A 23,674-nucleotide genomic window follows, 5' to 3' on the forward strand; every position below is an offset into this window, starting at 1 on the left:
TACACATTTTGATGTTAGCCTATATGTCATGTTCATTTTCTCATAATCTCCTTTTTTCTGTTGATGTGTGTGTAAGTTAACTCTTTTCTCTGCCATCTCTACTCTATTTTCCAGTTCTTCTTGAAACTATTGCAATTATTATTTATTGTATTTTAGTCATAAAGTTTTCATTTATTTCTTGTTAAAATATTTTACTTCTCTGATGCTGAAACTTTCTACATTTTCATTCATTTCAATAGTAATTTCCTTTATGTAATACATTAGGGTGATAATAGCTCTTCTTAAAACCTTTGTCTGATCATTCCAATAGCCATGTTCTTTTAGGGTTGATATTTATTGACTATTTTCCTGTCAGAGACATTGAGTTGGTTTTAATTCTTGTCTTGAATAATTTTTGATTTTATCTTACATGACTTTGTATCTTTTTTAAATCTTATAGTGAATGTTGATTCCTTTGGTTTATCTTAGCACATAGTCTACCTGGATAAATTTGGTTTGCAAGGATATGTCCTGCACACGTGCCACTCAGTCATCAATTTGAGATCTAGGATCAGTTGTAACAGTTCTCTTACACTTTTTAGGGTTAGATAAATTCAGACACACTTCAGAGGTGAGCTCAGGATTTTGTGTACAACTTCATATGATCATTTTCTTAAGCTGCCTCTTTGCAATAAGCTAACTTTCCTGCTCTCAGAGGCCTACTTTCATTTTCCTCTGGCCAGAAAACTGAAATTATAATTTACACTTTTGTTATTACTTCGTGTGACTATGCTTGTTTCTGATGATGCAAGGCATCAGAAAACAAAAGCAGAGTCAGACCATATTCTTAGAACCATTCGATAATCTGGCTATAGAGAAGTGGTTTCCTACCGCGGTCCGGACGCAGCGGGTCTAAGGGTCCCCTGGAGGTGAAGGTAGGAGTCGGCGCGGAAATCAGGCAACTACGCAGCTTAAGGCAGGTGATGCTCTGAAGACCTTTATTGAAAGTAAGGCTGAAGCTTTTATACTATTCTAGCTGGCAGGCGATTTCAGCTGGCAAGCGATTTCGGATTCATTGGCTTTTGCAGTTACTGTTACTATGCTTCTTGGTCTGAACAGGAACTTGGCTGTCTGCCTTGGTTAGGCTATCGCAGGGGGCCTATTCTTATTCTGCGTTTTAGATATGTCTAAAATTGACTTGGGGGGGGTAAACATGCCCTCCATGCCACGTCCACCAGGTTGGAAAATGCTTCTTTGAAGTCTTGGACCTCCCCTCCTGACTTTGTCAAGGAAGGGATCCAACTGTGGACGTGGCAGTTTCCTACTCAGTGATTTAGGTGCATGTGCAGCTGCTGCTGTTATAACTGTCCCCCCATCACAAAGTTGACTGGTGATCACCATGGGAGATCATACACACACGTACAGATGGGAAAAAAAGCCTAGAGTACTTCCCTAAATTATATTTAAAAAAAAGAAACACTTCCTTTTAAATATTTTTAGAAGAATGTTATTAAGCTAGTTTTTCAGAATTAGTCCTTAGGAAATTTGAGATACAGTGTTCTTTGTGTCATATAATAAAAGCAATAAGTTCTTGGCTCATTGGTTTGCTGCTGGACATTGTTTGCATAGTGATAAAATGTTGACCTAGTTTTTCAAAAAACTATGGTATGAGAGATTAATGGACATAAACATTAATCCCATTTAATGAGTATTCCAAATTGCTAAATTCAAATCAATATTGCCAACAACAAGAACAACCAAAACCTAACACATTAATATCACAAGTATATAGATTATAACAATTTTACAATTAGATCATTCTTATCTAAAAAATTTGTGTTCGCTGCTTATAATCTTCTTGGTAGTATCAGAACTCCAAATACACAAAACATAAATGAAACAAACAGGCTGGAATCTCTCTGCTTTACATTACTAATTGTAAAGTAATCAGCAACAATGTCATGTTCACCAATATGCAGAAACACTGTATATCTTTAAGGAGGGTATTTTCTTTTTCTTTCTTGTTTCTTTTCTTTTTCATATTAAATTTGAGAACAGAAGCTGTAGTTTAAACAAATTAGGTTAGATTTCTCAAAAGAGCAGTCATAATGTGTTGGAATTTTATCCCAGGATTTCTAATCAGCAGAGCACTGTAATAATGCACCTATATCCATACATCATATGGCTTTTTAAAGGGCCTTCTTCTTTTCATAAATATATGGAAGGAAAGATGCCTCAAATATCAATTCTTTCAAAAAATAAGCAAATGTATTTCTTGTAGTGGTTAACTTCTACAGAGACATTTTCTTTTTATTCTCTACATTTTCAATCAAAAAGCAGCATTAAAATCTAGCAGTCACATCCACCAATCACAGAAAAATGCTTAACAAAATAATGTTTGAGCAATCATAATCCTAGGTTTTGAGTCAGTTTTGCTTTTTTATATCAAGTTATATCTTAGACTATTGAAGTGTGTAACAAGTAGAAAGTGCGATCTATATGCTCAACAGTAAATAAGTCAATTCAAACTAAATGATGTTTTAAGAAAAGAAAGGTTACTCTACAAAATAGATCAAGCTAAACATTTAGTCTAATAAAAATATAAAACTAATAATACTCCACAATAAACATTAATTATGTGGAATGGATGAAATTTCTGCAATTTTGATAAGAAATATTTATACTCATTTCACACACTGAGAGCCCTATTTAATGTTGGCTTATATGTATACATTGACCCTATGGCATGCATATAAAGTTACATATTGGCACCTGATAGATGAGATCACTAATATTTGAATTGCTTTTAATAACAATTTCACTTAAAATTTTCTTTGTATAAATAAGTCAGTTTAAATACTTTTAGAATTTACTTTGTTTTTCATCAAATCACACTAACATACTTCTAGATTTTTCTCTTCAACTTGTAAAAAGAAAAATACTTTTGGGTTACTTTGTAGCTCTTGTATCAATCTGCATAAATGAAGCTACTTTCTGGGTTAGACTTGAAACATATAAATAAACTGAATGAGGAAAGAAGTGAAATTTAGTGTGGTGGACATTTTTAATGCATTTAAAATGTTACTCAGAAGCCATCAAGTGAATTTCCATACTCTTGAGCTTTATAGAAATCATGTTGTAATTTTTTCAAGAGGTGAGACATCCAACCAAATTATTATAAGACTTTTGACTCAAGGCCTAACTGAAGGGAGTCTTCTTGGTAGAAAGCTGACACTCTTGAGTTCTTAGAGTTCTTAGACTACATGCAGTCAAATGAACCTTTAAGGGGGTTGTTACAGGTTGAATTGCATTCCCTAAAAAGTCATGTGCGGAAGTCCTAACCACTACTGCCACAGAATGTGACCTCAATAGGGTTAAAATAAGGTCCTTGGGGTGGGCTCTAATCCAATGTGACTTATGAAGAGGGGATTTTTGGAGACAGACAGGGATATGTACAGGAAGAACTCTGTGATCATGAAGACAGCCATTTACAGGTCAATCAGAGAAGCCTAGGACAGATCCTCCCCTCCCGGCCCTCAGAAAGAACAAATCCAATACCTCGATTTGGGACTTCCAGCCTCCAGAATGGTGAAGTGATACATTTCCATTGTTTAAGCACTGTTTGTAGAGCTCTGATATGAAACCCCTAGCAAACCAATACAGATGGTCTATAACAGAAAACAGACCAAGGAGGATTTATGGAAAACAGAGACTTGACTGACAGAGAAAATTCATGAACTCTTTCAGCATGCCCAATCTGTGCTAGAATTTTGAGAGTGACCTTAAGACAAGGGACAGCAAACATTTGTTATAATAAAAATTTATGAGAATAGGGATGTACTTATTTACATATTGTCCTCTGGCTCTTCTTATGTTACAGTGACAGAACGAGTCCTTGCAGCAGAGATAATATGTTTCACAAAGCCTAAATTATTTGCTCTCTGGACCTTGAAAGAATGGGTTTTCCTGGTCTTGCCTAGGACAAAATCACTGCCCGGGCATCCTACCTACTGGGTCTTTCTATTGCACAATGTCACAGGATCACAAAATCATGACTTTTTAGAGTAGATCTTGACAGAATTAAAATGGATGAAGAGGAAGGAAACAAAACCCTTCATTTACTTCTTCATCCCAATCATGAGCTGGAGACAAATCCAAAGGAAAAAGAACTTCCAAGTAAAATCAATAAAGGCACTGAAAGCAAGAGTTGTGAAAGAAACAGTTATTCACAGTCTTAAGGCTTAACCAAGATTTTGGAACCCATCAAAATTATATATGTTAATTAAGCAGAAAGTGATTTTTTAAAGAGAGAGATTGAAGTAAGCTCCATGTTCTTTGTGAAAAAGATATTGAATTTCATGATAAAACCAAAAAAGATTATTGAGAAATTACAAAAGCCCATGCCCAAAGTGACAACTCCTACTTTGAAAAAAAAGAAATTTGAATTTCATCATTTCTAACATACTTTCAATATAGTGGTATATCGATATTTTTCATTTATTTCAGAATTCATGATCAGTGCCAAAACCAATGAGGACTGAACGATGAAGAATTTTCTCTTGCAGGATGGTATAATGACTCATATAAGTTCTAGCAAGTGGGACGAGTTCAGAAAAAGTGCCGACTGCTGAAACATTTTTTTCTTGTCAAAATACAATGATTGTAGGGTTTGACAAGTTCTGAAGCCAGGGAGCACTGAGGTATGACTGCACACACCTGGGAGAACACCAAATCCTCGATATGCTAAAAGTTTATCAACAGAGGGAAAATATTCTGAAGAACAAAAATGGTTGCTTTATGTCAATCCAGACATGACATTGGAAGAAAATAATAAATGCAATAAATGTTTTTATAAAGAAGACTCTCCCAAGACTGTAAAGACATATTAAAGAAATTATTCTACAAGGCCTACAAGATGTTGAGCTGTGCAACAACCAAGCCACTGGCACTGAAACAGTAAGAAGTATGTTCATGCTTTTTACTAAGATGACAACAAAAGCAAAGAAGGAAGTTCCCACCCCTCCCAAAGCAAAAGCTTTGAAAGCAAAGAAAGCAGTGACAAAAGGCATACACAGCCATACAGCAAAAAGATCTACACATCATCCACCCTTCGATGGCCAAAGACACTGTAGCTCTGAAGGCATCCTAAGTATTCTCAGAAGAGTGTCCCCAGGAGAAGCAAGCTTGATCACTATGCCATAATCAAATTTCCCCTGACTACTAAGACAGCGTGAAGAAGATAGAAGACAACGATATATCTGTCTTCATTGTGGATGTCAAGGCCAACAAGCACCAGGTCAACCAGGCCATTTAGAAGCTCTGTGAAATCAATGCAGTCAAGGTCAATACCCTGATCAGGCCTGATGGAGGGAAGAAGGCCTATGTTCACCTGGCTCATGACTGTGATGCTTTGGATGTTGCCAACAAAATTTGGAGCATCTAAACTGAGTGTAGCTGGCTAATTCTAAAATTAAAAAAAAAAAACAAAAAAAAAACAGAACATGCTCTCACCTAGAGCCCTAACCTTCTCATAGATATTTTCCAGAAGACTCTAAATTTGGACTCTAGCTACAAAAGAGCAGCACATGATTATCAGTAATGATTGATGTGACAGGCAATAACAACTATCATGATAATCTTGAGGACTGGAGTCAAAGACTCATAGCCAACACCAAGGTCTAGCAAATAATTGGTATCCTAATCAAGGCCTTCTCTTGGCACAAATGCCAAATAACCCCCTGACACTCCAGGAACATATAAAGAATCCTATAACTGAAGAAGATCCAGAAGCTAATCACAATTTGAGAATGCTATGTTCAGCTTATTTCCCTTTCCTTCTATATAGAATATGGAAAGAGTCCCTGGGTTGCTATGAAGAATAAAGAGAAGAGAAAAGGAAAAGGGAGAGAACTTTGATCCATATAATTACAAGCATAATATTTATGTGCATGATGCATTCTTTGCACAGCAGCTGTCTCTATACCCTCCAGGGTTCTTTACTGCTGTCACTTGAGTTCTATATCTCCTCCCTTAGCAAACTCTCCTGGCTATTGTTTCTGGTAATTGCAGATGGGGGGGAGTGGGGAGTTGGTGATTGTATAGTAGGTATGTGTAAAGGTGAGAGATCGTTCTTCCCAACCTCTGGTGCCAACTATTCTTCTCTTATTTCTAGCCTTACACTCATTTTTCCATAAGAAAACAAGCCATTCTGGCAGTGCTATGGCGAGTGGGGAGAAGCGGGCAAAGGAGAGCTGGGAAGGGGAGAGAAAGAAAATGAATCTGTATTATCTACACGTGTGGGCCCTACAGGAGCTACCACTCAGGTGGACGCATGAGTTTTAAGCACAATTTGTTTGAAGAGCAGAGGTCTGAGAAAAATTAATGCTAATTCATAATGAGTCATACTTTGGGCCAGCATGAGACTGGATAACTTAGTTTACAATTGTGCTTTTCTCTCACATAAGCACATATTAAAACTGACTTTCTAAGTAAAAGAAGTTTCCTACCTATTTGTCTGTAAAAGCATGAGCAGTGAAATAACACAATTAATACAGTGGGGACAGAGTTCTGCCTGAGTGGTTGCCTCCTCATCCTCAATCATCAATGGGGCTGACAGAGGACATGTCTCATCTTCCATGTGTATTTATTTGAGTGCTGAGTTCAATTTTGACACATAACACACCAATGCAAAGCCCTGAATTCTAAATAAAATCTTTCAATATTTGTTTTCTAGCTCAACAAAAAAACTGTTAATGAATCCAATTTAAGACTAAGAACAATATTTACACCTCTTTTATTGGGTCAGGCTTAAATGGTCTTGATAAAAAAGAGGCCCAGCCCCTATAAAAGCAATCAGGTGGAGATAGATTGTATGTCTGTAAAAAGTCTGCAAAGGTTCAATGAGGTAGTCTAAAGTAAAGACCATTATATTACCAAAATGATTCGAAGGAAATATAAGCCAAAAGTTACTTTTACTTCCCTTACAGTTAACAGAAATCTTAGTAGAACACAATTATAAACATGTGTATTTCTGGGCTATAGTTTAAGCACATAGATTAATTGCTAATGAAACTGCATTTTGTACTACCAGGAGAGTTGTAATACAAACAAGTCACTAAAGTTCTGCTTTATTTGAAGAAGAAGTAGATAAAGAGAACAATCTTTGCCTAATGTATTGACATTACATGTGTATAGAAATATAGAATGAAAGAAGTAACAAGCCAATTTATCTAGTCAAGACATGTATATGATCATTTAGACTTTTTTTTTATTTGGCATATCTACAGCATCTGTTATTCGGGAGTTTAGTACATGCCTAAATTCTGGTAACTTTTCACTGTGATTGAGGAGTCTGATATACTTCCTGGAAAATTACTGTTTTTAAAACTTTTCTAATTCCTTTGAGAATTTAAAATTGGGAGTAATTGATCATTTAAATTTTTTCATGGAACACATTAAATATAAAAGATCTCAGCAAAAGCTTCCATAGGTATAAGTTATATTTTAAAATATAAATGGAAAGGATGAATCTTTTTCACAGAACCTATTGTTATCCTTGGGAGAAATTGAAGTTATTTATTATCTTTTGTGAAGTTAATTATATTAATTGTTTGCATTGGGTTAACAATGCCAAATGGAAGAATGTGAAGTAATTAAACAAGCATTATGTACATTTTCTTCTATTTCAGTTGATTTATCATTAGTGAATAAGGATGAAAATGCCATCTATTTCTTGGGAAATTCTCTTGGCCTTCAACCAAAAATAGTTAAAACATATCTGGAGGAAGAACTACAAAAGTGGGCCAAAATGTGAGTATGATTTCAAGTTATCACTCACCATCTCATGTTAGAATTTTAAAAGTCACACTAGATTGTCTAATATTTGAAAAATGTATAATAAAATTTTAGGGCAGAAAGGAATTTTAGTGATCATGTCACTGAACACTTTCACTTTACTGATGAAATAAATGAGATCAGTAAATAAGATCATGTGGCCAGTTACTGTCAAAGTCAAGAGTAAAACTTTTAAAATATTAAAAAAGTTAAGTATCTTTTCTGACTTGTCACAGTAAAAACATATGTAATTATTTTGTTTTATTTCTTTAATGACTTGCAAAGGAGTTAACATTTGGGATTTAAATTAGTATTTTTATGATCGGTTCTTGGCTAAACTCTATCATAGTAATTTTCATAAATAAGAAAATAAAATTATTGAGGGAGGTGTAAGAAGTTGAGTGAGACTGAAGGCATTTTCTTCCCAAACGGGGCATGATTATTAAGAAGATGCTCCACTGGGGCTTAGCTAAGCAGCTTCACCCCAACCATTCAGGGATCTTAAATCAGGGTCCATTGTTTTCTCCATCCTTTTCCATCTACTTTTAATTTTCTGCCTGAGAAAACTTTCCCACAATTGGTTTACCTGAATGCATACTATCTTTAATCCAAAACTTTTTGAACACCCTGATTATCTCTCCTGAATATCCATTGTTTTAATAGGCAGTTTAAAGATGTCAATTTTCATTAGTTCCATATTCTTAGCTACATTATAAATACCTAATCTTATGTACTTGTTATAGTTCCTCAGTTTACTACTGATAAAACAAAAAACTAGAAATACTTTCAAAATATTTATAGTTATTTATAATGTTTACATAGTTAAAATATTAAAAATAAATAGAAATATTTTCTGATTCTAAAAAGTAGTTATGAAGGGGGAGCCAAACTTGAAGGTCAGAAACAAAAAAAATGAGAAAGAAATCAAACCATGTGAGAACTCAAAAGGCAAGACATTGGGCTCCCATAGAAACCCAGAGTGTCTGTTCCATCTCTCTTTATTCATTTTCTCACTGGCCTTTTATACTTGGAATAGTATCTGATCTTTAAAGTTAGTTTGCAGCTATTAAATAACATGGCAAGCTCTTAATTTCAGTGGTTAAAATATAAGTTCACAACTTAACACAAAAATATAGAGGTTTATATAATTCATTAAGCCTGTTATAACTTTATCCACATAGCTTTTATGAATACATTGGAAAATAAATATCACTACATTTGGAAGCAGTTTGTCCTAGCAGGTTTTAATATTTTTAAAATGAAGGTCAGAGTTAATAAAAATGATTAATGTTCATTTTTGGTCCTAATGTAAAAGACAGCAGAGAATTAGGTTGAAGGAATTTGAACTTCAGAGAATGTCTTTGACTCTTGAATATTCAATCAGCTATGCTGTGCATTTTTAGCCTCTAGGTTCTTTAAAATATGCTGCCTTGCTATCCCACTCATATCCTTATGATTATCTTACTTTATTCAGGGAATCGTTGATTATTTTTGATACTGGAGTTATATTTCAGAAAAGTGTCTCTCTGTCATAACTCTTACCCTGCTATATTACCTTTTAACTTTACACTTTGCCTGTGACAGTAGAATATTGCATAATCTTAAAACATCTTTCCCAATTTTTATTAGACAGATTATTCAGAAAGGAGGTACATTTTAATGCTTCAAACAACACAAACTAAATTTTTTTTAAAGATCATTTCTTTTAAAAAAAATTTTAAACTATATTTTATTGTTTATGCTATTACAGTTGTCCTAATTTCCCCCCTTTGCCCCCTCTATCAAGCCCACCCCATTCCCTCAGGCAATCTGCACACTACTGTTCGTGTTCATGGGTCATTTACATATGTACTTTAGCTACTCTGTTTCCTATGTTGTACTTTAAACCCCCATGACTATTCTGAAACTACCTATTTGTACATTTTTTAATTAATTTATTTTTATTGATTATGCCATTACAGTTGTTCTATTCCCCTCTTCATTCCCTTCCACCCTACGCCCCCGTCCCCACCATTACCCTCCCTTTAGTTTATGACCATGTGTCTCAAGTTCTTTGGATTCTATATTTTCCATACTATTCTTGCCCCCCCATCTATTTCCTATCTACCATTTATGCTACTTATTTTCTGTACCTTCTCTCCCCTTCTCCTCCTCCCACTCCCCTGTTGCTAACCCTCCTTGAGATCTTCATTTCTATGTTTCCACTCCTGATCCAGCTGTCCTTTTAGTTTGTTTTTGTTTTAGGTGTGGTTGTTAATAACTGTGAGTTTGTTGTCCTTTCACTGTTCATGTTTTTTTTTTAACTTCTTTTTCTTAGATAAGTCCCTTTAACATTTCATATAATAAGGGCTTGGTGATGATGAACTCCTTCAATTTGATCTTATCTGAGAAGCACTTTATCTGTCCTTCCATTCTAAATGAAAGTTTTGCTGGATAGAGCAATCTTGGTTGTAGGTGTTTGGATTTTATGACTTGGAATACCTCTTTCCAGCCCCTTCTTGCCTGTAAGGTCTCTTTTGAGAAATCCGCTGACAGTCTGATGGGAACTCCTTTGTAGGTGACTGTCCCCTTATCTCTTGCTGCTTCTAGGATTCTCTCCTTCATTTTAATCTTGGCTAATGTAATTATGATGTGCCTTGGTGTGTTTCTTCTTGGGTCCAACAATCTGGCAAAGGAAATAGACTTCCAGGAAATCCAGGAAGCTCAAAGATCATTTCTTTTGAGCAAAAGAATAGGTAACTAGTTTGCTTAGCTCCGTCATTGTTTTATTTAGCTGTTTTGTTTTAAGTGGGGCAAGTCCACATGGTGGCCCTGCTTGCCCACTGATGTCAGTAGAGTGTGACATGCATGACTCCAATCCCGTGACCTCCCACCCCATCTCCCACCTTGACCTCAAAAGTGTTTTTTATTTCTTTGCTTCTGAATGTTTAGTTTAAAATCCCATTCTGACCTTTTCCAGCTAAGGTTCTGCTGGGAGGAAAACTTTTATTCCACCAACTCTAGCTCTTTTGGTTGGGGGCCTCTGCATTAGTTAACAACTACCAGATTAACAAGAGAAAAGTTTATTTCACATGCAAAAGCACTCTACAGGGAGTCGTTCCCTGACCTGCCAGGAGTACAGTCTTATGTACCAAGCTAACAGAAGGGGCTAGTTTTAGGGTTTCAGTAGGAAAGCACAGAAGGTTCCATTAAGGCTTTTCATGGTGATGATCCTGTGTGGTATCCTTCCTGGCTGGAAGCTCCAAAAGAGGGAGACCGATGGCAACTGAATTCACACCTCCCAGTGCTGTGTCTCCCACCTTCTGAGGGAAGTCAGTGGCGGCTGTATTTTTGCAAGGCTCTGCTTAAGTTTAGATGCTCTGTCTTTGGCTACTGTTTGTTCACATGCTTCAGTGTAAAGTAATCATGCCAGTCTTGTGGGCTGTTGTTGTTTAAAAGGGAAATAATAATGTTAACAATTTATAATCTAAATAGTCATAAAAATCACAGTGCTTTAACTAAGTGAGATTTTGCTCTGGGATAATAGTGTCAAGTCTCTGATTGGCCATCATGACCCAAGGTAGGAAATGCCACTTGGTTCATGGTTGTCATTTTTTTGTCTTCATCTTCTATGGCCCATTTCAGACATAATACCTCCTTATCTACTACCTATCTATAAAAAACAATAACACATCAAAATGTTATTTGACAGTAACTTGTCAAATGATCTTATAATTCATATGGTATAATCTTGACTGTTACAATAAAGAAGGTCAAGATTTGAGAATGTTTGAAATATTTTAGGACCCAAGTGATTTCTTCTAAAAGTTCAAGTTATTCAAGGCAAAACCAAAAATACAGCACTCACCTCCATGTTTTTTAAATGCTTATTATTGTTATTTCCCAATATCACTTTCAACTCTGTCACTTTTCTAAATTAGATTAAAACACTTACTTTAGAAAATATATTTGTCTTGTGAGATGACAGTATTTAGATAATATTCTGAAATAGAAAATATTTAGGGTTATTTGACTCATTCGATATATAATAATTATCAACAAAATTGTCTCATAACAAAAAGAAGCCACAAGATTAATATATAACCAAGTAACCTGAGGCACATCCACATGGTACCTCTACACATGACCCAATGATTAGGGTCGAAGGAAGCAGGATTTTATTTACAGGTTTCCAACCTTGGGGCAGGGGGTCTGGGAGCACTTCTGTTCAGAGCCCTGTTCTCTCACAAGATTCAGCACTTCCCTTTGTCCCCATCAGGCTATAAGCCAAAATCATGCCCAAATGGTCCCCATATTCTTAACTGTTCTTAAGCCAGCTGTGCTAACGGGTCTCCATCCCCTCTGGAAGGTACACTCCTGAGTTTCAGAGTCACCTCCTTTCCCAGCAGCCCTCTCCTTTAGGATCAGGGTACAATGTCTAGGAAACATGTGCCTTGTCACACTGGATCATGGTAGAGTCCCGGGAGACACACATCCCAAGAGAGTGGCTTCTCTGTACATCCCTCAGAGAAGCAGAAGTCTGCACTCCTGGTCACAGTTAGGTTCCAAAGCACCACCCATGAATCTGCTTGGTTAGGCAGGTCCATGCACAGCTCCATCAGCTCTCTCATGACACCCTTTCCTCAGCCCACATGGCTGCCTTCCTACCCCCACATGGTGGAATCCTGACTCCTACCAGCATGCCATCTACCTTACACAGCAGCCCTCATTGTGGACCACTTCACTGCAAACTGCATAACTGCTCACTGCTTCCTCTCTCAGGCCTCAGGACAGAATCCCCCTTCAGCCTGCATGGTTGCTTCTCTACTCTTCTGGCACTCACAGCAGAATTCCCTTCTCTTTCAGCCCACCCTTATGTTGAATGCTTGACCTGGGACTTCCTACAGGACCTCACATCTGGTCCCTCCTACAATGTGCTACTTTTTCCTGAGTTCCTATATCTTTTACCTTCTTTTGGCTGCCATCTTTAGTCAGGGCATGAGTTCTCCATGACACAAGAAGTCACTAGTTCCCTGCCTCTCACACAGGCTCTGCATAAACTCCCCCAACTGCATCCTGAGTCACTATATGCTCTGAAAGTCATGTAGTCCTTTTGTCCTGAGCAGCAGTCTGCTTCCCTTCAGGAAGGATGTGGCTATCAACTTTCCACTGTTGCGAAAAGTGTCTTAACTGCCATGTCATCTGCAACCCCTTCCCACAACCATGGGCTGTGGTGAACTTCTCCTATATTCTGGGGACCAATGCTTTGCACCTTTTTACAAATATGTTTGGACCCTATAGGTATGCTAGAATGAGCAGGCAATTTGCTTAAAGAATTTTTTGAGAGCATTTTATATTAAGTATTTACTAATGGTCAAGGAGAATAACATGGGTTAACAATCAGAGTGGTAAAGTGAAGCTACATTACAGAACAGGGCCATGGGGGGTATGATATACTATTACTGAAAGGACCCCCAACTAAGGTTTGCTATGTCTGCTGCCAGAGGAAAGATGTCTCTAAATGTCAGAGATTTGTGAAAAGGAAAGGAAATGTTTATTTAAAGCTATACAGACTTAAAGTAGTGACCTAATGTCTTCATTAAAATATTAAAGTCCTTTAGGATACCCACAGACACACAGACTCCTTCCTTCTCCCTCTCCCTAGGCGTCCCACCTACCCCCTCGGGGCTCAAGAGGTCTAGACCATTTCCAAGATTGGGGTACCTCAGTTCTGCCGAAACTTACCGCCCAGCGGTTGATGGTCTTCTGAGTGTATGTAGATCCCGGACGAGCCGCCAAATGTTGTAGATGATCGGTGGGTAAATACACACTCTCGGAGTCCGGAACCAAATTGATAAAAATTTTAATGGCCAAAGATTTTCCTGCGCAGGGGCCAACTTTCCCAACTGTGACCGGAGTCACGTAGCTACTCAGAGCTACAAAATGGAAGTCGCGCCTGGCTTACAGACTACTGGGTATTTATATTTTCTAGCAAGCAAGCAAAGGCATACAGAAGCAGAGGTGGCGGTTAGCTATTGGCTTATTTAAAAACGGCGAGGGGCCCTGATTGGTGGGTGCTGCTGCTGGCGGGCACTTTCTGGCGGGCTGGGTTAGTTACCTTATTTGGCTAGAATTTTAAACCCAATTGTTCCCTGATGTTTGTTCATTACCGTGTTCCAGGAACTGCAGATTTAGGGTTGGGTAATGCCCTAGCTGTAATTTTTCTAGCTGGGTATAACACACACACACACACACAAAACACACAAGAGCTGTGATATCATGAAAGAAAACTCTAAAATCATTTATTTACTTATTGGCATGGAGGGTTTTTTAAAGCAGGGCCACTTTTCCTTTTGTAGGATGGTTAAATCATAGTCCTATTGGAAAGAGGATCTATGTTTGATTAGATTGTGTATCCTGAAATTGAATTTCATGAGCAAATACTGCTTCCTGGACTTCTCAGAGAACACCCCACTCCTGGCCAGGTATCCCCTGGTGTTAGTGGTAAAATGGCACCTGAATGTTACTGGTGATTGGATCTCAGTTCAGCAACTTTGGTATCTGAGTTCCAGCTAAGAACAAATTCCACGCCAAAACTCAAATACAAGCAAAAGTTCATTTAGAAAGACACAGAGTTAGAAGAAGTGAGCCATGGAAGGAATGAGCCGGTGGGCTGTGTTTGCTCAGAAAACAAGTTATAGAGGCAAAAGAAGGGTCCTGGGAAATTAGGAAAAAGAAGGCAAGGATATATTGATCCGGGGGAAGGCGAGAGGAAAAGGCTTTGCAGAGCTCCAGAGAAAGAAAAAGCCATGCTGGGTTCTACTTAAGGGCTTTCAAGGGTGAGGATTTTAGAGGAGGTCCCTGGGGAGGATCTCAATAGAATATTCATCAGCTTTCCAAGTGTGTCCCTTCAGGGCGTGGTCTCCACTGATTGGTTGGTGCCAAGGCAGGGGGGTGGGTCATTAGTCGCTGCAGCTGGTCCTGATGTCAGCCATGGCACTGCCCGACCTGGCCTTGATGGTTTTCTGTGCCTTGAGCTGAAACACAACTGAGGCTTAGATATTATCTTCCAGCAGTTAATGCTTAAGGGAGAAGTTGTGCAAGGGTTTGTATGGAGGTCATGTGGGGTTATTTTCTGGCCTAATGGCTAGGGTCATGCCAGGGAAGGAAAGGTCAGAGGAGGGTCAAAGCCTCCTGACCAGCAATATGAAAGGTCAGGGGATCTAAACCACGTGACCAGGGACCTGCTAGGTTAGATAAGATAGGTCACCCTGTGCGTGACATGCCAGCCCATCTTCTCCCCTTGCTAGCTCCCCAGGGATTTCTGCCTTCCTGACCTTGAATACCTAGCTTATCTTTTCTATTCCGCTCACATCTGTCTGTCTGTCTACTAACTTGGAGTGAGTTAACCCTCTCCTATCCTCTTTCTAGTATTTGTAAATGAAGATTGCAACTTATTTTAAGCAGTTTTGAATGAAAGTGATGTATTTTTTTCTTTAATATAAATGCTTATAACTGCACTCTAATCTACATCAATTCTTTCCATTGACAGGCCACTTTCCTTTGAGTTTATTTGGGTAACAGTTTATAAGTACATTTTATTACCCCAGGCTAGTGGCCTGACAAAATGAAGAAGCAGATTCTGTGTATGGTATTTTAAAGGGACAGAGATGCCAAAAGCATTGCAGGAAGAAACATATTCTTAAAGATTATTACCACTACCACAGTGTCTAGTAGAGTGAGAAGTAGGTGGCATAATATTCTGAGATATAAATTCTCTGAGGCAGAACGTAGAATTTTACTACCTAAATGTAAAAAGATGTATTGTGCTCTCAGGGAAGGCCATCGAGCTCTGTGTGATTAAAATAAAAAAGGATTCAAGTATCTGCCTTTAACTACCATTTAATGATAATGACTTTTGTCTTTAGCATTTATATTTGAAGTCAAGAACAAGCCAAGCTGCAGGCTATCTAATAATAATATGAATATAATAACTAACAATGGCCCTTCTCTTCCTCCTTAGATCTTGCAATTTATGTTTATTCTCACAGACAGTCCTCTTCCCTCATCTTAGTTTATATGGTAATTGAAATATTAGTTTTCAAATTGTGCTGTACAGCACATACCCATGAAAGAAAGGAATTTTAACATTAGATTCACATTAGTCAAGAGGACTCAAAAAAGGCCTAGTGTACAGCAGTCTTCTTTTGCATGCTATTTTATTTAGTTTTCGTGACAATCCTTTCAAGTGTATGTTGTCACCCATTTAATACTTTTAAAGAACTGGAAGATTAGGCCTGATAAGCTTCTAATAAAGACAGTCTCATAACCATCATTGACATTGAACTGGCTCAGACTAGGTGATGAAAAGCAACTATTAACTATTCAGGATTTTTGTTGATACCCTGAAGGCAGTCACAGTGGAGGAACTCAAACCATGAAAATTAGCAAAGGTTGAAAAACAGGGTGCCCCTTCTCCAATTTTTCCACTGCTCTCTAGGGAAGGAGAAAAAATCCATGACCTCCACCTTCACCCCAGCCTCCAACCTTGAGTTCTTAGCTGAAACGTCTGTAATAAATGATAAACAAGAGAAAAACTAACATGTTTATTAACATGTATCCCTCATATGTACATATGGGATAGCCAGGGGGAAATGAATAACTTCCCAAGGTGGCGTAGAATTCAGGCTTAACTCCCATCTTAATATGGAGAGGGGCAAGAGAGGGTAAATGATTTTTAAAAAAGATGAATAGGCCCATGAGTAATAGATGGGAAATAAGAAGTTTGTGACAAAGTTTATCTGGATGTGGTTTTGACCTCTAATCTCTTCTGCGATGAGTCAGTCTTCCATGGTTGATGGAATTCCTGCAGAGGGTATTTATAAAATCTACTTTCTTTGAGGTATCTGTCGTTTGGCAAAGAGAGGAGTTTGGAGGCAGCCTCCCCTGCATTTGATGTTTTTCAACTGTCTACAGCTCAAAATAACGCACTGCGTGATATTTTGAGGGTGGCATATTCTGCTACCCTTCAACTCTGAGAACAGGTGTAACAGCTCACTACTGCCAGCTTCCTGAATTTCCTTCCCAGTCTGCTCTATGCAAAAATAAAAAACAAAAACAAAAATGAAAATGAAACAACAAAAACACACACTTTTTCTTTCTTCCAAGTTTACATAGGTCTTGATTCCCTAAAAATTAAGAACAATTAATTAGGAGCTTCCTAAAATAGAAGTTTGTAACAGCATCCATCCTTCCATCCCTCCCTACAACTACAACCTACAAAGTTTTAATTTTTTGTATTTTCATGTATTTATTTGCCTTGTTCATTTAACAAAAACTTGTGAGTTGAAGTCCTCTTGTATTTAATTAATTTTTTATTATGCCTACTGGGATACTCACTAAAATAATGAAATCAATCTGAAATGTGATAGATGAAATTGCTAGACATAGGCCAAGATGTAGTATGAATTTTATTGCCAAGTTTCTTTATCTACCTAAAATGTCATCATAAGTATAACTATATTGTACATACTTTTTAGAGATTGTAACCATAATTTATCACTGAATTTGTAATTAATGTAATGTTTAACCTCAGAAAAGGTGTGTTTTATTATAGATACTACATAAGCTACAGGTATACAAGTAGTGACACAAATAGTGTTGACATTTTGAAAATAATTTTTAAAAGTATCTCAGATTCTTTAAAAAAAAGTAATAAATAGTATATGGGTAATTTCCCCTACACCCTGCAGAGAAAGTGAGTCAAATAAATTTTTAAATGCCAAGTTAAAAAACAGAGTTCTCAAGTATTGCCTTTGGTTTTAGAAGCATGTTTTGCATGTAATTATTAAAACATTACAAAGCTCATGTAGAATTGTCCAGTTGCTAATGATGATATTTGAAAATATCACACACACACACACAGGCAAGGGAAGAATGTTTATGCCCTTTTTCCCTTTCAGGGGAAGCTATGGTCACAACACAGGGAAACGTCCTTGGATTACAGGAGATGAGGTTGTCACAGGCCTTATGACAGACATTGTCGGTAAGTACAAAACAATTTATCCCAAAATAATTATACAGACCTTATTATTTAATTATAGACATGGATTATGAAGTCAAAACCTTATTGAAAAACATCCTGATTTTCCATTTTAATCCATAATAGCAAAGAGCAAGCATAGTTTTAATTGGGACTCGATTGCTATAGACCAAGAATATAACTAGGTTATTTGGTACAAAAATAAAACATGTTATAGCTTTCCTTGTCTATTTTAAAACTAATATTTACTCTCCAGTAAAACACATAAATTGCATTAACTATAATTAAACAAAATTCATAAAAATCAACTTAAGTGAAATTTCTAAGATTTCATTATATAGTAAAATAAACTCTAGCCTTTATATAATAAAGGCTTAAAACACCAATGATTTTTTTCTGTTCTTTTCTTTTTTTTTTTTTTTTGGCTCCTTACAATTCAATCCATGGAGTTGTGTTGAAGATTATAATGAGCATTATTTAAAATAACAGTTTATGCTGTTTTTTGGTCTATAATGTATTTTCTTTTTTAAATTTTTTATTGATTATGCTGTTACAGTTGTTCTATTCCCCCCCTTCATTCCCCACCACCCTACCCCCATCCCCACCATTACCCCCCTTTAGTTTATGTCCATGTGTCTCAAGTCCTTTCGATTCTATATTTCCCATGCTATACTTGCTCCCCTATCTATTTTCTATCTACTGTCTATGCTACTTATTTTCTGTACCTTCTCCCCCCTTCTCCTCCTCCCACTCCCCTGTTGCTAACCCTCCTTGAGATCTTCATTTCTATGTTTCCACTCCTGATCTAGCTGTCCTTTTAGTTTGCTTTCATTTTATGTGTGGTTGTTAATAACTGTGAGTTTGTTGTCCTTTCACTGTTCATGTTTCTTTAACTTCTTTTTCTTAGATAAGTCCCTTTAACATTTCATATAATAAGGGCTTGGTGATGATGAACTTGAATTTGATCTTATCTGAGAAGCACTTTATCTGTCCTTCCATTCTCGGACCACACCCCCACATACAGCGTCACAACCCAGGAACCTGGGAGTCCAAGGCGCCACTCCTCACACTTAAAGGGTGCAAACAGACCAAAAGTGTCTCAAGAAGATCTCAAAGCCCCAGAGCCTATAAATCTAAGCAATGAAGAAATAGCCAAACTCTCAGATGCACAGTTTAAAACACTGGTGATCAGGATCCTCACAGAACTGGTTGATTTTAGCCACAAATTAGACAAATATATGGAGGCAAAACTAATTGAAATGAATGGAATTGCACAGGACACCAATATAATGTATTTTCTAAAGTGAGTTATGTGTACTCTTCGTGGTATTCAAGTTAATTTTACATGGTAAATGTATTAACATTTTGAAAAGTGTTTACTTAATTGGGTTGAATATTCCATATTGCCTGCAATATTATATGATATTTAGGGTTTTAAACAAATGAAAAATAATATTTAAGCAATTGGAATGGTGTTATTTGGAAATATATGGAGGAAATAGGAGAATCTTGACTTTCAAAAGGCTTTTTCAAAACTCTTTCCTTATAGGCAAGTATAAAAATATCTTTATTTTACCCCAATTGTATCTTGGCCAGTAATCAGAAGACAAAATCAACTTGAACTGGTGAAAAAAATGGAATTAGAGTGAGGAGAGCTGGGTGGCTTAAGCAACAAAAAGTTTTCTCACAGTGCTGGAAGGAGGCAAGAAGTCCAAGAACAAAGGTTGTGTTCTGGCTTGGCCTCTCTTTCTGGCTTATAGATGCCACCTTCTGTGATCTCACTGAAAAAGTCTTCTCTGTGACACTTGGACAACCAAAGATTCTGACATATTTTCCCCAGTACCATGGCCCCCTAGAATCACCTTATATCAAATTCTACCACATGCAGAAAAAAGAGTATACTCATATTTAAAATAGCCCAAATTACCAGAATTTTAAGGATAATCTGTCTTTAGTTTATGAAACATATTAATGTTACCAATTCAAAATATTTAAAAAATAAAAAACTTCATAGAATGGTTGCAAGGTCTACTTCCAAGTAGTTATTTTTTAAGTAATCTTTATACTCTGCACATTTCTACCTGTTTTATATTACAAGATCAGCATGTTGACTTCTAGTTTACGATAATCAATGAAGTACAAACTGAAAACTCTTCCTTCTATTCCAAACACAGAGGAGTGGTACAAAAATTTAGTTAACAAACATATAGTACCTTTAAAGAATTAAACTGAGATCATTACAAACCAGAAACATTGCCATTGCTGAAGAAAGGAGCAGTGGAGAGTCTGGAAGGGCAGGATGGGGGGCCGTGTGCAGGGCCTGAGTCCAGGACTGTCCCGTGAAGCCTCCTGGAATTTTAACACAGCTATTCTTTTGACAAAGCCATACTTTTTTGTCAGCCTGGTTCTGAGTATTTTAGGCAAAAACCAAGCATTTTCTGCCAGACCAGCCAGGTTCTTAAAAACGCAGCACTTGTTCAGGCTGTGGGCATTAGTAAAAGGAGTGCATATTCTAATGGAGGAACTCACCCCCTGAACAACCCTGAATTGTGTCTAAAGACATAGTAAGCATTTGTTTAATAATGCTTTCATCTGTGTTCACTTTTTAGAAGCCACTTATATTCATTCAAATGTCTAACATATAAACAAAAAAGCCTAAAATAGCTCCTCCACTAATTTGACCTGAGAATATGTTTTCCTTAGCTGTGGCTCTTTTTTCTCCCTCTAGGTTTGCTTTCAGAATATAAATTCTATTCTGATCCTGTTACTTTGTGCTCAATATTTATCATTCTCTAAAGAGGAGTTAGGATGTTTACATCCAGTCCAGGGAAGTGGTCAGCCAATATTATTTACTGGGATTTATTTATAAAGCCAATAAACCCTGCAAGAAGATCTCCTTTGACCATTTAAAAGTATATAGCTCTTGCCGTGGCTGGTGTAGCTCAGTGGATTGGGCGCAGGCCTGAGACCCAGAGGATCACAGTTTGATTCCCAGTCACGGCACATGCCTGGGTTGCAGGCCAGTTTTCAGCAGGGGACACACAAAAGGCAACCATACCTTGATATTTCTCTCCCTCTCTCCTTCTCTTCCACTCTAAAGATAAGTAAAGAAAATATTTTTAAAAAGTATAGAGCTCTTTTGCTGCTTAGTAAATATGCATGTATTTTGTTGCCTAGTAAATAAATATATGTCACAATAATCCCTAAAACTTCAAACCAGTAATCATTATAATTTCTAAGAAAAATGAAAGAAAATTCATATTTGTTTAGAATGGTAAAGAGACTGAAGTTATTTAATTTTTTAAAGCATATTTATGAACTCAAGCCTTAGGGTGTTCTGCTAGTCTTGGAAATACCATACAAAGTTATATAACATGTATGGGACAAAATTATCTTAATTATCTGTGTTTCTGTCATATTTCCTTTGAAATATTGCCAGTAAATGAAGGTAATCTTTATTTTAATTATTATTTTATTGTTTATTTATTTTTTGTTTTTGATCTGAAATATACCAGTTGACAGCATCTGCAAAAGTTTATTATGAGCAATATTTTAAAAGCTTGGTATTTTCTTTTAATTTGAGTAGCTATTAGGCCCAAATTCCTTTACTCTTAAAATTGTATGTACTAGTCAGAGAAATGGTTCTTCAATCACGTGGAAAAAATGAAAGATTTCACTTTGGTTTAGTAGAAACACATCCTTTAGAAGGTGTTGGCATATATTTATCTTGTTTGTTGCAAATCCCATGCAACTTCCTTTTCTGTCTCAGTTGCTAGAAAGTTCTGAAAAAGATTGGTCAACTTTAAAATAGCAAAAACATTTAATAGCTACTCATTTGTTTTTAGTTGCATATATTGTACTCTATAACTACTTTTATCATTTTTTCACATTGTAATACTAGAATCCTGGAATCCTCTTTGAGAGCAGAATTGGTTAACAATCACAAAATACTTAAAATGACGGTGTGGTAAGTACAGTAAAAGTCAGCAGAAACCAAATTTGCTTTTGCTGCTTGCTAGGCAAATAGACGAGTTCTGCATTTTGGTCTGTGATTGACTGACTCCTCCAGGTTCTTAAAACCACAGCCTTTATTTCATCATAAAATATTTCAAAAAGAAGTAACAGGAGGATAATAAAAATTATTATGCTGTACAAATTGATAGAGTAGATAGAAATGAAGAAGAGACAATGAATAAATAGTATTTATGCATAGACATAGAAAACTATCAATTTCAGATGAGAAGAATATGTATTAAGGAAACATTTTATATAGAGCCAATGATTCTTCAAAACATGTAATAATTTTCTGTTATAATTAATATCATATTATCAAGATACTAGAGATAGAATTGCTGAAGAATATTATTAGTACCATTACTAAGCCTACTTCTCCATGGGTACATAAAAATACCAGCTTATAATATTGTTGTAATGTGAACATAAATTTGCTTTATGAAATTGAAATTGACCCTCAGAGAAGCAGTCATTCCTGAAGGCTCTCCAAGGAGTCTGAATGCTCAGCCATGCACTAGCCACCTTGAGAAGCTAAAGGAATTTGCTGCTTGAAAGATAAAGTGGAGAGTTCTCAAACTTCTCCCAGCCACAAACTTTACATCCACAATAATATTTGCATCTGCTTCATAAAATAAACAGAAAAGGATATGGAAATTGCAAGACCCATCATGAGCCCTGTTACCAAATGTTAAGCAGCTGGGCACCCTGTCATGTTCACTTTTCAAAATACCTGAAAATACATTACAATTAGAAAGATGCAGGAGAAAGCCGGTGAATTATGTGGCTTCCTATATTTGATGTACAGGGAATAGGCAACTTTTGTGTAATTGTGAACAAAGACTTTAATTACATTTTTTTCTATGAGAGGCTAATTATTTGTCTTCTTCTTGTGACATTTTGGGAAAGTTAGTTCATCTCTTTGGACATCATTCTATTCGTTGATAAAATATGAAAAATCTAAGTAGATAACCTCATCAGTTTACTATGAAGACTATATGAGATAATACATGTCACATATTTAAAAGTGTTGGCTCATAGTATGGGCTCAAAAAACTTTAGCTTGCCAGGCAAAGAAAGAAGAAAGTATTGCTTGTATATATATAAGCTCAATAAATAAACAAGTAGGAATTCACTTTCCGGATGAGAGATGTGGTTCACACCCATCTCAAATGAAGTGATTCAAATCTTAACACATACTGCAGTGAATTATAGGATGATCTTCAAAGTGAAGACACTTTCAGGGCCTGATAAGCTTTGGGGAAGCTTTTTTAAAGATTTATTTATTTATTTATCTTTAGAGGGGAAGAGAGGAGAGAGGGAGAGAAACATCAATATAGGTTGCCTCTTATGTGTCCCGCACTGGGAACTGGCCTGCAACCCAAGCATGTGCCCTGACTGAGAATCGAACCACCATTGTCTGGTTTGCAGGCCCGCACTCAATCCACTGAGCTACACCAGCCAGGGCTGGGAAGCTTTTTAAAAAAATTTTCTTCAATACTTGTTGATGATGCAACATTAATTTTTAAAAGATCTTTAAAAAAAGAAGAGAAAGAGAAGCAACTTGAAAGAGTTTTAGGTTTTATTTTAAAGGTTTATTTTCTTAGGGAATACTGACAATATTTAAATATATTAGAAAAGCAATGATGGTTTCAGAAATACAACTTGAACTGGAAAAGATGTGTCCATTCTGTCACTTTTCTATTTAAAATGCACTAAAAATCATTTTTGGCCATTTGATGTCAAGAAAATTTTATTCGTCAGCGCCTTTGGCTTATATTTGGAATGAACATTTCTGTTAGTGTTCTGAAGCTGTAGTCATAACACCAT

The 23,674-nt window shown here is 36.6% G+C and overlaps 1 protein-coding gene and 1 long non-coding RNA gene across 2 annotated transcripts in view; one reads left to right on the forward strand and one right to left on the reverse strand.

The window, feature by feature from the left end:
• Positions 1–23,674, forward strand: part of KYNU (kynureninase) — a 106,345-nt gene that overhangs the window by 19,061 nt on the left and 63,610 nt on the right. The window contains exons 3-4 of the mRNA XM_053669623.1: positions 7,668–7,788; positions 17,754–17,836. Of these exons, the coding sequence (XP_053525598.1) occupies positions 7,668–7,788; positions 17,754–17,836 (204 nt within the window). The remainder of the gene's footprint in view (positions 1–7,667; positions 7,789–17,753; positions 17,837–23,674) is intronic.
• Positions 10,859–11,750, reverse strand: LOC128628064 (uncharacterized). Its single transcript, XR_008392393.1, has 2 exons — positions 11,660–11,750; positions 10,859–11,233 (listed from the first exon to the last, which is right to left on the reverse strand). It is a non-coding gene; the product is annotated as an uncharacterized LOC128628064 (long non-coding RNA).

This window comes from Artibeus jamaicensis, unplaced genomic scaffold, assembly GCF_021234435.1.
Source record: "Artibeus jamaicensis isolate MK-2021 breed Jamaican fruit bat unplaced genomic scaffold, CSHL_Jam_final contig_1621, whole genome shotgun sequence".
Taxonomy (NCBI): domain Eukaryota; kingdom Metazoa; phylum Chordata; class Mammalia; order Chiroptera; family Phyllostomidae; genus Artibeus; species Artibeus jamaicensis.